The sequence below is a fragment of the Cnephaeus nilssonii genome, assembly GCF_951640355.1.
Source record: "Cnephaeus nilssonii genome assembly, chromosome: 14".
Lineage (NCBI taxonomy): Eukaryota > Metazoa > Chordata > Mammalia > Chiroptera > Vespertilionidae > Cnephaeus > Cnephaeus nilssonii.
The window spans coordinates 5662588-5676511 of NC_137085.1; the positions used below are offsets into that span (position 1 = coordinate 5662588).

Consider the following 13924-nt stretch of genomic DNA (forward strand, 5'->3'; position numbering starts at 1 on the left):
AAAATCTTAGAACCAATGAGACCAAGGGGCCAGGCAACCTTTGGTTAATCAGAAAGGTTTATTTTAACATGTGAAAGAAAAATGATCACTTTCTCCTTGTTTGCCCTTAGAAACTTACTGCCAGAAAAATGGATTAGGATCAATGTCAGATGTGCCTGTGCCGTGAATCACAAGAACATTGTGACTCTGGTTTAGCACTAAGCTTAGCGTAAACACTGAATGCACTCCCACAGCCAGATGCCCTGATGTGCCTGCAGCATATGCCAAGTAGGTGCAAAGAAGCAGAAAGGTAAACCTGGGCCCACACCTCCCTGAGCCCACACGGCATAAAAGACTCTGAATTTAGCCAAACTATCTTTCCAAGTGACTTACTCCTCAGATATGTACAGGAAAACATCAAGCTCACACTACTATTTTGTGTAAAACTTAAATTTTATTTTTGTTAATCCTCACCTGAGGATATTTTTCCATTGATTTTTAGAGAGTGGAAGGGAGAAGGAGACACAGAGAGAAACATGATGTGAGAGAGACACATCGATTGGTTGCCTCCTGCACGGTCCCCGACCAGGGCTGGGGATGGAGCCTGCAAACCAGGTATGTGCCCTTGACTAGAATCAAACCCGGGACCCTTCAGTCCACGGGCTGACGCTCTATCCACTGAGCCAAACTGGCTAGGGCTACTTAAATTTTTTTTTAACTTGTCTCTATAAACCGCTTGGATTTAACCCATTGATTCTATTCTTACATAGTGTTACCCTTGGTCTTCTTCCCAGGCAGACCCTAAGTAGGTTAAACACCTTAGATGTTAATCCAAGATATCTTGGACATGAGTTAAAAACACTTTATGTACATACCTGGTCTACCAAAAAATTGGGTTCATTCTCTGGTATTCTACCAGATTTCTTCATACTTGGCTGTGAGATTCTGTACAAATGGGCCAAATGAACTAACTTAGAAGAAAAACAGGTGACTAAGGTACACGGCGGTCCTCCCCGGGGTTGTAAATCAGGCTAAGCCCCATGTAAATGAAATATTCGGGAAAGGGAAGCTACAGCTACAAAGTCAGATGGAAAAACATATCTTGAGGGAAGGGAAAGAAGCAGCTTCTGCTTGAGATTCTTATAAAGACAGCACTGCTCTTTCTGGCAGGCCTGGAGGTGGGCCATTCTCCGTACCACCTGCCCCTTGGCCAAGAGCCCACTCCAGAACAGGAGGAATGATATTCCCTCCTAGGTATGCAACACGCCAACACTCACTGTTAGGAAGTATTTTCCCCTAGATTATTTTATCACCTGCAACGCTGCAAGGGATCATCATCCCATCTTCTGGATAAGCATGTCAATAGGAATGAGCCTAAATCAAGAGAGCTGTTAGTCCTCACCACCCACACCATCACAGATCTGTCTAAAACCCCAGTTCCCCCTTTTTTTTTTTCTCCCCAACTCCCACATGCTTCTGAGAGGAACCAGATCCGGGCCAATGGCTGGCATGGAAACCAGAGGGGAGGGAGGGGGGCGCTGGGGGAGGATGGATGAACTTGTCAGTGGTGGGCAGGGGGATGCATCAAGCTTAGCCCTGAGGTCAGGAGGTGAGGAAAAGCAGACTTCTGAGTCTTGGCCTCTACTTTGGGGAAAGCCGGAGCAGTCAGGGACTTTTCGCCCATCAGAAGCTCCCAGAGGGTGCCCACCTGTGCCCACGCAGAGCATTTCCCTCTAGCTTAAGCGCCCACAGACGTCAAGGAGCTCCACTCCCACCAGCACATAAACAGGGTACCCACCGGTCACTCCGGGGTCCCACCAAGACCAAGGGGCCATCCAGCAGACCTGCTACGCTCCAAGGGGCTGCCCCCATAAGCCAGGACGTTCAGACCTGCCCCCCCCCCTCCCTCCCTGGACCTCCCTGTCGTCTGGGACACGCAGGGCCCCCTCCTCGCCCGCGCGGACGGCGCGCGCCGCCTACCCGGAGTTCGCCCTCGGTGCGGTGCAATCCCAGGCGTCGCAGCCCCACGGCCAGGTCGTTGACACACAGGCCGCCGTCGCGGTTGACGTCGAGCGTCTGGAAGAGGCTCCACAGGCGCAGCCTGTGGTCTGGGCCCCCGCAGACGGCACCGCCGCACGGGTCCACAGACGCCGGCGACGAGGCGGACGAGGCGGCGGCGGCGGCGTCCGGCGGCGGGGAAGCCACGCAGCGGCACAAGACACTGCTCACCATCGGGCGCGAGGCAGGGGCGCCGGGCGGCGAGGAGAACGCAGAAGACACGCGGGTATCCTCAGACTGCGAGCGCGGGTTCCGAGATGCCGGCAAACGGGCGGGAGGGGCCGCTTCCGGGAGCCCCGCCTCTCTGGCCACGCCCCTAGCTCGCCTCCGACTAGTCACAGGCCGGGACTGCCACCCGGAGGGGCGGGACCTCTCCAGGGACTGCCCACATCGCCCTTGACGGCTTGGATCAATCGAGTGGGCGGGGCGATTCCGGCTCAGCCTGGGACCGATTCAAACTGAGGGAGGCAGGGATTGGCTGAACCGGGCCAAACAGAGGAAATCGCGCCGCTATAGGCAGAAGTCATGTGATTGACAGGCGGGAGGCCCCGCGTCCAGTTTCCATTGAGTAACTCTGTTTGGACTTCAGAATCGTAAGGAGGGGAGGAGAGGTCTTGTCTTCGGTGGGAAATAGGATTTGTGTGAGGAGTAATTGTGAGCTGCATCTCAAACCAGTTGGCGCCCGTGGGTGGAATTATAAATTAATTGCCCAAAGGCCAAGCTGAAAGCACTAGGGATGCTCAGGAGGCCGGGTTTTGATAATCTAACTCCCTAAACCAATAAAATAGCTGAATTTAATAGGATAATATTCGTAATACTGCAGATTGAACGACAACGAATTTCCAATGAAGTTAATAAAGACTCAGCGATCGGAGCACTCTGTAGAGACAGGCATACCTTTAGACCAATGAGCAAGTCAATCCCAGTAAGTGGGCGTGCTCTGTAGCTGAGCGACAGATCCACAGAACCAGTGAGTGTCCTGCTATTGAGCCTCGACCAACCGGGAGGGCGGGTTCCCCCGGAGCAGCGCTGGGAGGCGGGAGAAGGGGAAGTGGGCGGATCTCCGCACACCCGAGCGGAAGAGGCAGATTCAGGAAGCCATTACGCCGCTGGCTGGCAGCGGCTGGGCCGGTCGGCGCCGGGCCCTACGCACTTTGCGTAACGGGGGGGTTACCAAAGGCCTGGTACTTGGCCTTGGCAAACTCGGCCTATCCCATGTAGGGGGGTGGGTGAGGAAGAAAAAAAGGGAAATTGGACGGTTGGAGGGATTATAATTTCTTTAAAAAGAAGGGTGGGGAGAGGCCATGGCCGTCCCAGCCAAGAAGAGGAAGATGAACTTCTCTGAGCGAGAGGTGGAGATTATCGTGGAGGAGCTGGAGCTGAAGAAGCACCTGCTGGTGAACCACTTCAACGCCGGGGTCCCTCTGGCTGCCAAGAGCGCGGCCTGGCACGGCATCCTGAGAAGGGTTAACGCTGTGGCCACCTGCCGCAGGGAGCTGCCCGAGGTCAAGAAGAAGTGGTCTGATCTCAAGACCGAGGTCCGTCGCAAGGTGGCCCAAGTACGGGCGGCTGTGGAGGGAGGCGAGGCCCCAGGGCCCCATGAGGAAGATGGAGCTGGTGGGCCGGGGCCAGGTGGTAGCAGTAGTGGCGGTGGCCCAGCGGTAGCCCCCGTACTGCTCACCCCCATGCAACAGCGCATCTGCAATCTGCTGGGTGAGGCCACCATCATCAGCCTGCCCAGTACCACAGAGATCCACCCTGTAGCCCTTGGACCCACGGCTACTGCAGCCGCAGCCACGGTCACCCTGACACAGAGTGAGTGACCTCTCCTGCCCAGTCCAGCGTGCATAAATGGGAAGGGCCAGCAAGAGATGGGGCAGCCTGGGGAAGGTTGGCTGTAAAGGGTCAAAGGTCAGGTAGGAGTCTTGGAAGACCTTGAGACCTTCCGAGAGCTCCCCAGACGGAAATGATCTTGTTCTCTCTGGGACTTCCCCAGCACACAGTCTGGACTTCTGATGAGCTGGATGGCTCTCAACTGCGTTTTGCCGCCATTCCTGTCCATGACTGAACTGTGTGTGTGGTCCTTGAAGACAAAGACCATGTGTCTATCCTCACAGGACTTACTACAGGGCCTGGCACATACTAAGCAGTCAGAATATATTTGTTCAGTGAGTAGATAGATGGGAATGATCATGCCCAAGCCACACATGGATTCTGGACAGAGAGACAGTCTGGGTTTTCGGTGTGGCAAACATTCAGCAGGCACAGTGGAGGAACCTCATGGTTCCCGGTGTTAATCTACTCATTCATTCACTCCTCAAACATGAGCATTTATTCTGTGCCAAACCCTGTGCTTGGCACTGGGATTACCAAGGTGTCCAAAACAGAGGCCAATTATAATCTAGTAGGACAGATAAGACACATCTGAGTAACTGCAGTGTCAGCTGGGAGAACATAACTCAGAGGAGAAAGGCGGGCTTCTTGGTTGATGGGGACACACAGCTGATGTTGGCATTGAAGGGTGGAGAAGATTCACCTTCCTCTATGCAGGGAGCCCCAAACAGCGCACCTAGAATCCTTTCTAAGGCTCTCAGCTGAAGAACAATGGGACTGGCTTGGGTTGAGCTTTTTAGTTCAGATAAGGGTTTGCATTGGTATCCGTTAACTGCCTCTTTGTGTTAGGTTATAGACTGTACTGATCAGATCAGCGATTCTCAGCGGGGCTTTGGGAATTGGGTGTATGTGAGTGCCATCCCCTGCAGTGTCATATTTCTCAAGGATATTGAGGTAGGAAAGAGGATCCAACCCTGGCCTAAATCGGTTCTGGAACAGGAAGAACTCTTAGGTATTCCATTGACCAACGTGATCAGAAGACAGGGAAGCATTTATTGGACACTTTGCCAGCCCCCCCCCCCCCCCATCTCCTTTTCGGCTTGGCCATAAGAGACTGGCAGTCAGGAAGGCACGGAAGGAGGTAGGACCGTGTAGCTACAAACAGCGTATGTAGAGGTTCCCACTCCGGATGCCTGCTGTGTACCGGTGCCACGGGGAACATGTGACCACGCCTGTATTAGCAGAAGCAGCCGAGTGGGGTGGAATTGAGCACTGTGGACTCTGGTGTTGGGGAGAGCTGGGTTTGCTTCCTGCACCTGCTGAATAAGCTGTGTGGCTTTAGGCAAGGCACTCCATGTTCCTGAGTCTGTTTCCTCATCTCTGAAAATGGACATGACAGGACTTACCTCCTGATGTCATGAGGATTTGTTGAGCTAATGAGTGCAAAGGGCTTCGTACAGTGCCTGGCACATAGCAGGCACTCCAAATTTTTTGCTAGCATCGTTATTAGCATCTTTGCTTTTGCCAGATCTGGGACTGACCCTTTGGTTACCAAATAGATTAAGATTCTAAACCTGCTAGGTTCTAGATTTACTTAGGTATATGTATAGCTATAAAGGCAGAGGAGGCCTGAATTCCCCAGAATAGGGCTTAATACGGCCCATCCCATGTAACCAGCTTCCCTCTTTCTAGAAAGGGACCTGACACTGCCTTTGCTCTTCCCACAGTCCCCACAGAGACCACCTATCACGCGCTGGAGGAGGGGGTGGTCGAGTACTGCACGGCTGAGGCCCCCCCGCCCCTGCCAGCGGAGGCCCCTGTGGAGATGATCGCCCAGCATGCTGACCCCTCGGTCAAGCCACAGGCACTCAAGAGCCGCATCGCCCTCAACTCAGCCAAGCTGATCCAGGAGCAGCGGGTCACCAACCTGCACGTGAAGGAGATCGCCCAGCACCTGGAGCAGCAGAACGACCTGCTGCAGATGATCCGCCGCTCCCAGGAGGTGCAGGCCTGCGCCCAGGAGCGCCAGGCTCAGGCCATGGAGGGCACGCAGGCGGCCCTGAGTGTCCTCATCCAAATCCTCCGGCCCATGATCAAAGATTTCCGCCGCTACCTGCAGAGCAACACGTACAACCCTGCCCCCGCCTCTGACCCGGGACAGATGGCCCAGAATGGACAGCCAGACAGCATCATCCAGTGAGGGCGGGGGTCGAGCCAGCCTTCTGCGGTGATTGGATGACATCAGGTGGTCTTGTAAGTGGGTTCTGTAACTGGCCTTTGGCGAGGGCCGGCCACACGGACAGCCCCCTCTTTAATAGACACACAGGAGGTCCACTATGTCTGAGAAAGAAAGGAGACTGGGAAGAGGAACTTGTTGGGGTCCTGAGACCCAAACTCTCACCCCCACCACTCGAGCTGCCTTGTTAAGAACCTTGTTAAGACTGGTTAGCTGGGGGTCAGGCACTGGGGGGGTGGGGCATGTGTTGTCACGAGCCTGGGCCTGTGACATGACCCAGACTCCATCTGGGACCCTTGTAAGGAAGGCTGTCCCTGGGGAATGATCACACAGCCATGGTTCTGTGCTCAAGTGCCCCACCCTCAGGTGCCATCCCTTCAGTAAGATATTGTCAGTGGTGCTGGCAGAGCACAGTGAGATCTTCTCCCTCCCTTGGGAGGCAGAGTGACCGAGAAACCCCACCCTCTTCTCCTCACGGCGCCTCAGTTCTCAGGGGACTCTAACGCCATGCTCTTCCCCGCCCACTCTGCGCACAGCAGGGGCCTTTGGTAGTGCCCCGGGCTGCCTCTGCGACACCCCTGGGATATGGCCCGCCGGGCTCAGCCATGCTGTGTGGGGTGGGGATGGCTTGGCCGCCATCTGGTCTTCCACTGCGTCCCGGGACAGCCCTTTCGTGGTTTGTCCCAACAGCTCTTGACTCAGCTCGAGCTTCAGGCTTTGGGTGCTGGAAAGTTTAGAGAAAGCAAACCGGTGTGGACACCTGTTGCCCCACTGCAGTGGGTCTGTGGTGACCTGCTGGCTCCTTCCAGAAGGTTTGCTGCAAGCCAGTTCTATTTATTCTGTCCATGAACCCCTCCTGGGAAGACCTCCAGGATCTCTGAGGGCCACTCTGGCTACGCCCTTGCTTCTTTCCTCTCTACTGACTGTACCTTTCCAAAACCCTGCAAGAAAACCTGCTCAGCATCACACCCTGGACTCCCTTCACACACTATTCAGAGCCTAGAGTTCTTCTGAGAACCCCGGTGGCAGGCTGGGTGAATCCGCAGGCCTGATTGGCCCTGAATGTGTGAGGCGGGAGCATTGCTGACCTAAGATGTGGGACCTTTGATTTCTGTGCTTCGGAAGAGCAGACAGACCTCGGAGTCCTGAAGGAGGTGGTGTTCCCTGTTCTGCTCTCTCCCGTTTGTAGGGAGTTTACCCAGATGGCATTTGTCTGTTTCATTTTCAGAATGAAATCTATTGAATCCATTACTGAGACCTTGCATTTTTTTCCAGATCATTTCCCAAGTTTGCCATCTTGCTGCTGGTGCCTTGACCACACATGACTGATGGTCACAACTCAAGGCTCCAGATCTCAGCTAAACAACGAAGGTGCTGCCCTGCTGGGCATGTGCATTCAGAAGTTGCAGTCACAGGAAGGTGCCCCCACAGACAGTTGGGAGGTGACTCCTGTGCCACCAGTCTCTCCGTGGAGGACATGCAGGGCCAGCTGCAGAGCAATGGAGAGGAATCGGGCCTCTGAGGGGGTGGGTGGTGGAAGAAAAGCTCTTCTCAATGTGGCTGGAAAGCAGTAGCCCCTGGCAACCTGGGCACCCTCCCTCCCAGGAGCCTGAGCGCCCCAGCAGGGTAGCTGCGGGGACTTCCTGAGGGTTTTTTATTTTGGTTTGGTTTTCCTCTGGGGTTAGCAACCTGAGCCAATATTGTGTCTGTTCCAATTGGGTATAAAGAGGAAAGCCTGGATCACTTAAACTGACTGGTTCTTTCCAGGTCATAATTTTAAATTAAAGAAATATCACTTTTTTTTTTAATACCCATGTCTGTGTCTTTATTGGTTATATATAAAAGAGATGTGTGCTGGCAGAAAGCAGGGACTGGCACACTATGGCCCACAGGTCAAATCTGGCCCCTACCTGTCTTTGTAAATAAAGTTTTATTGGAACATAGTCACACCCCCTTCACTTATTCCATGTCTTTGGCTATTTTTGTGCTGCAGTAACAGAGTCAAGCAGTTGTGACAGAGACTTTTGGCCCACAACGCCCAAGTATTTACTCTCTGGCCCTTTACAGAAAAAGTCTGTCTACTCCTGGGGTCGGGCAGTGTTTAGACACCGAATGAGAATTGCTCGAGGTGTTTGTCTGAACATACCCAACCTTTGGCCTCATCCCAAACCCAGAAGGGACTCCTGGAGAGAGAGCTCTAAGAATATTCATGGGACATAAGCTCTCCGGGTGATTCTGATATTTCCTGGAGGTTAAGACATTTGGCTCAGAGAATGGAAGAGTTAAACTCAGCTGAAATGCCCCAGGGAGAGCTGGTTCTCAGGAGTTTCTCCAAGCAGAGATTCTCATTTAAGATTGGCCTTTATTCTAGAGGGAGCCCCGCCTTCCTGGCCATAGTCATCACTCTGTCGGGTATTTAGTAATAATAAAAACTGACAGTTATTCAGCCCTATTCTCCAGGTTTCATAAGCATTACCTCATTGACCCCTTGCAACAGCCCCGTGAATTAGATACTAGTATTGTTCTCAGTTTGCAGGTGAGAACACTATGGATCAGAGAGGTTAAACAATTTGCCTAAGGTCACACAGCTACCTTATTCGCTGGGGTGGTCCATGCTCTTCACTACCGCTCTTACCTCTTAACTTGTAGCCTGTAGAGTGAAATCAGCTAGAAGTCATTTGAGCCTGACACTGAGGATCTTCTAAGTCAAAGGAGGAGGCCGAGGAGATGGTTTATGTTTATTATTCTTGGCACTTGAAAGGGAACACTGACCTCTCCTACTCGCTGCAGGCTTTGGACTTACTCATGTTAGGAGAGAAAAGGGGAGCCTGGCCAGCGTGGCTCAGTGGTCGAGCATCAACCTATGAACCAGAAGGTCAGGGTTTGATTCCAGGTCAGGGCATATGCTCAGGTTGCAGGCTCGATCCCCAGTGTGGGGTGTGCAGGAGGCAGCCAATCAATGATTCTCTCTCATCATTGATGTTTCTATCTCTATCCCTCTCCCTTCCTCTCTGAAATAAATAAAAATACATTTAAAAAAAAAAAGAAAGAAAGAGAAAAGGGTGCCCAGGCTGGTGTGGCTCAGTGGTAGAGTGTTGGCCCGAGCACTGTAGGGTCCCGGGTTCGATTGCCAGTCAAGGGCATGTACCTGGGTTGTGGGTTAATTCCCTGTAGGAGCAGATGTGGAAGGCAATCAATCGATATGTCTCTCTCACATCGATGTTTCTTTCTCTATCTCTCTCTAGAGTCTTTTCTGGAGATCACAATGGAAGTTTTGTCACAAGTGGTTTGAGTCAGTTTACAATTACCATTTTCTCTCCCTCTCCTTCCACTCTCTCTAAAAATCAATGGAAAAACTATCCTCGGGTGAGGATTAACCAAAAAAAAAAAAAAAAAAAAAAAAAAAGGAGAGAGAGAGAGAGAGAAAAAAAAAAAGGGTAATTTAACAGAATTAAACCTACCACATCTTGATGGTGTTGGTGAAAAGTGTCGCTTATGTTGCTGGAATGTGGAGTTTTTCTTTGTTAAAGAGAAAATTACAGGCCCAAAATGGCGTCACTTTTGCTAAAAGCCCACAATACAAAGCTAGACTTAATACCTTATCTAACGGCAGTTTCAACCTCTCCCAGAAATGTAATCTTAATTAAGCAATCTAGAATGTTCCGGTCAAGCATGGGTAAGATCACCGGTCACCTGGGCCCTCTCCGTTCCCCACAGCCCCCACAGAAAGAAGAGGCACTCTGCCTGATAGAAACCCTTCCCATTCCCTTCCCCCAAAGAAGTCCTGGTCTAGAAATAATCCTTTCTTTTCTTTTGTGAATCGCTCCCTTGCCTCCGTCTTGTTTCTATAAAAACCTCCTATTTTGCACAACCCCTTGGAGCACCCTTCTAGTTGCTAGGTGGGATGCTGCCCTTCTCAGGAATCACTTAGTAAAACCAACTAGATCTCCAAATGTATTCACTCAGTTGAAGTGGTTTTTTAATAACATAAAAGAAAATCCTCTAAGCCACGGAAGCTTGCTATTTCATTTTAAACTACTTTGATGGACGTCTTTCAAAAAGACGTCCTTTGTGAACTGTATTTGACCCAGCGGCTTCTAATTCAATAGTTTGCACAACAGGCCCGAGAGGCAGTGCTGCCTGGTGGGGAGCTGGTGGGCTCAGGCAGGTTTGGGCTTGAGATAGGCTCCACCGATTCACTCACTCTCTCAACACTTCGGGGCCCCAGTTTTCTCAATTCCAGAGTGAGGATGATGGATAATAGTACCTACCTGACAGGGTACAGAAGCACTATGAGGGCTGGATAGAAATAGGTACCATTTATTGAGCAATTACTATGTCCAGACACTGTTCTAAGCACTGGATGTATGAACTCCTTTGATGAGATCATGTTGATAAAACACTTAGCCAGTGCCTAGAACATAGCAAGTGTGCAATAAATACTGGCCCTCTCCTCACTATACCAGTGTCTGATACGCCAAAGGGGAACTAGGGAGTCTTTTTTTTTTTTTTTACAGAGAGGAAGGGAAAGGGATAGAAAGTCAGAAACATCGATGAGAGAGAAACATCGATCAGCTGTCTCCTGCACACTCCCTACTGGGTATGTGCCCGCAACCAAGGTACATGCCCTTGACCGGAATCGAACCGGGGACTCTTGAGTCCACAGGCCGACGCTCTCTGAGCCAAACCAGTTAGGGCTAACTAGGGAGTCTTTTCTGGAGATCACAATGGGAGCTTTGTCACAAGTGGTTTGAGTCAGATTACAAAGGCTGTGACCCAGGAAGTAGAGGGTGCGGGGCCCAGGGAAGAGAGACTGGGATTCAAGGCAGCCTGGGGCATGGGAGCCAAGGCCAGTGAAGAGCTGGACACTGGGAGGCTCTTGCTACAGTGCTCTTTTTTTTAAAGATATATTTTTATTGATTTTAGAGAGGAAGGGAGCGGGAGAGAGAGAAACACCAATGATGAGAGAGAATCATTGATCGGCTGCCCCCTGCCCACCCCACACTGGGAATCGGGCCCACAATCCAGGCATGTGCCCCTGAGCGGAATTGAACCCAGGACCCTTTAGTCCTCAGGCCGATGCTCTATCCACTGAGCCAAACTAGCTAGGACCAAGTGCCATTAAAGAGGTGGGTTTAGCAAGTTGTGAGAAGCTGACCTGCCACCTGTCACAGAAGTCCATTAAGACAATAAGCCAAGCCTGGCCGGTGTAGCTCGGTGGTTGAGCATCCACCCACGAACCAGGAAGTCACGGTTTGATTCCCAGTCAGGGCACATGCCCAGGTTGTGGGCTCAATCCCCAGTAGGGGGCGTACAGGAGGCAGCAGATCAATGATTTTCTCTCATCATTGATGTTTCTCTCTCTGAAATCACTATAAACATAACTTTTAAAAAAGACACTAAGCCAAAATGAGAGCAGTCAGGCCTGTGATCACTTACTGTGAAGCTATACGCAAGAGGAGAAAGTGGCAGCTCCCCAGTGTTCCGTTCCCCACGGGACAGCGCCAGGCAAGGGTCAGATGTGTTCCAGATGGGGAGTCACTGCTGAGGGAGCCCCCAACGAAACATGCCTGCTGCTTTCTGGACTTGTGTGTGTGTTGGGGGTGAGGAGAGGGGGAAGGGCTAGAAGTGGAAAAGTACTGAGTAATGAGTCAGAGCAAAGTCTCCCCCGCCCCGGCTCCCAATAAGTAGGTCTTGGCAAAGGAACCTGGGGAAGGCTTTGCATTGGCACCTGGGCTAGGAATGCAGCTAGGCATAAGAGCGTGGCCAGCCAAGGGGCCTCCTCCTGGACTGTAATCCCCTCAGAGACTGCGGAGCCCTGGCTGTGCCCCAGGCTGTGTAGAGCGGGCGGTGCCCCGCTGTGAGGCCTGTCATGTAAAACCTCTGTAACGGCCTATGGCAGGGCCTGAAAGATGGGTTTGTGCCAGGAGCTCGACTTCTCACAAGTACATGCCAGGTCTTTGGAGTCCGCCGGCTTCTTACTTACTGGCTGTGTGCCATGGCATGGGGTCATATAATTTCCCCAAGCCTTGGCTTCCTCATCTAGAAATCCCTCTCTAATGGGGCTGATGTGAGAAGTTGAGTTAGTGCCTCTAGAACACGTAGCATAGCTTGGAAATCTCTCTGAAAAGACTGCCTGACCCTGGAGACATTCTAGACAGTTGGTGGAAGGTGGCCAGGGGGTTGCTAAGAGGAACAGGCAGGAACACACCCACTTTTTGGTTAGAGCTGATGAGCTAAACTCGGTACGGACATTTACAAAGAGGGAGGTGGTTCTGGAAATGGCCTGTCCAGCATAAGCGTGTGCTGGAATGTGCCAGTTCTCGCCAACTCAGGGCACTTTCTCCGCCCGCTTCTCCCCCCTGGCCAACTCCTGGGCAGCCCTCAGGGCTCAGCCTGGACATCACTTCCTCAAAGACGCTCCCAACCACCGGCCAGCCCGGTAGGCCCTCCCCTGCGGTGCGCTCACACGGCTCCTCCAACGGTGTCTCCCTCTCATCCCACGGGCACTGGCTTGGTTTTTAACTGATCCCCTCACTGGGAGCCGCGTGGCTTCAGGGACCTCTAGCCCAGCTCTGTGAATGGCATCTTCATCCCCCACTTGCCCAAGCCTGCAGCCCACTGCCTCAGCCCCACATCCACCAGCTGTGACTCCTCCTCCTGATACCCCTCAAATCTCTCCCCACTCAGTTCCTTCTTCCCCAGTCCAATCTCACCCCCTCTCTCTCCTGGGTTACCCACAGCAGCCCCTCACTGGCCTTGCCTCCAGGCCCTTCTGAGGAAGGTCTTCAGGCCCCACTGCCTGCTGATCCCTGGAGGGGGAGGTGTTACTGGCATCCAATCTTTAGACTCAAAGCTATTGAAAATGGAAGTAGCTTCAATGGGTTCTTTTTCAAAATTTAGGGGAGGTCCCAAATTTCGCTTGCCTCCTGATTGGTGGACTGGAGGGAGTCCTCACTCCCCCAGTGACTTCCCTTAGTCCCAGGGGGAAGTATTAGCTTCTGAACGTGACCTACAGAGGCCTTTCCTTCGTCCCACCTGGTTCTCTGGTCAGCCACACTGAGAGTTTACTTCCTTGTCGATTATATCAATAAAACTGGAGAAAATTTCCCATAAAAGGAAAAGAATAAAGTTTACTTTCCTAAAGATGTCAGCCTCTTTTTCTACCCTCCAAACCTTTGCCTTTGAGGTTCCCCGTACTGAGAACAACTTTCTTCCTCATCACTCTCCTAACTCCTATTAATCCTTCACATCAGCTTGGGCATCACTTCCTCCAGGGAGCCCTCTTGGGTCACACCCTGTGTTTCCTCTCTCACATGTTCATCACAGCCTACTGTAATCACATTTAAATGTCTGGGTCCTGCGATAGGAGGGTTTCTCAGCCTCAGTGCAGGAACCCTCTGGGGCTGGATCATTCCTTGTCGTGGGGGCAGTTGTAGAATGGTTAGGAGTATGGCTGACCTCTATACGCTGGATGCCAGGAACACTTCCCCCTCCAGTTGTGATGATCAGAAATGTATTCAGACATTGCCTAATGGCCCTGGAGGTGGGGAGAATCCCCCGCAGTGAAGAACAAAGGTCCTATGGCAATAGCATCTGTCTTTTTCTTTAAAATATATTTTATTGATTTTTTTTACAGAGAGGAAGGGAGAGGGATAGAGAGTTAGAAACATCGATGAGAGAGAAACATCGATCAGCTGCCTCCTGCACACCCCCTACTAGGTATGTGCCCGCAACCAAGGTACATGCCCTCAACTGGAATCGAACCTGGGACCCTTGAGTCTTCAGGCCGACGCTCTGTCCACTGAGCCAAACCGG

At 52.0% G+C, this 13924-nt stretch overlaps 2 protein-coding genes across 3 annotated transcripts in view; one reads left to right on the forward strand and one right to left on the reverse strand.

Moving 5' to 3' along the window:
• SLC25A25 (solute carrier family 25 member 25) overlaps window positions 1–2309 on the reverse strand; it is a 34747-nt gene extending 32438 nt beyond the window's left edge. For both annotated transcript variants that reach the window (XM_079790057.1, XM_079790055.1), the window contains exon 1: window positions 1960–2309. In XM_079790057.1, coding sequence (XP_079646183.1) covers window positions 1960–2211 — 252 coding nt within the window. In that variant the 5' untranslated portion in view covers window positions 2212–2309. The remainder of the gene's footprint in view (window positions 1–1959) is intronic.
• A 348-nt stretch (window positions 2310–2657) lies between these two features.
• On the forward strand, window positions 2658–7970 carry NAIF1 (nuclear apoptosis inducing factor 1). The gene is made up of 2 exons (XM_079789593.1): window positions 2658–3852; window positions 5598–7970. The coding sequence occupies exons 1-2, from the start codon at window positions 3342–3344 to the stop codon at window positions 6068–6070; spliced, it is 984 nt and encodes a 327-aa protein (XP_079645719.1). The 5' UTR covers window positions 2658–3341; the 3' UTR covers window positions 6071–7970.
• The last annotated feature ends 5954 nt before the right edge of the window (window positions 7971–13924 follow it).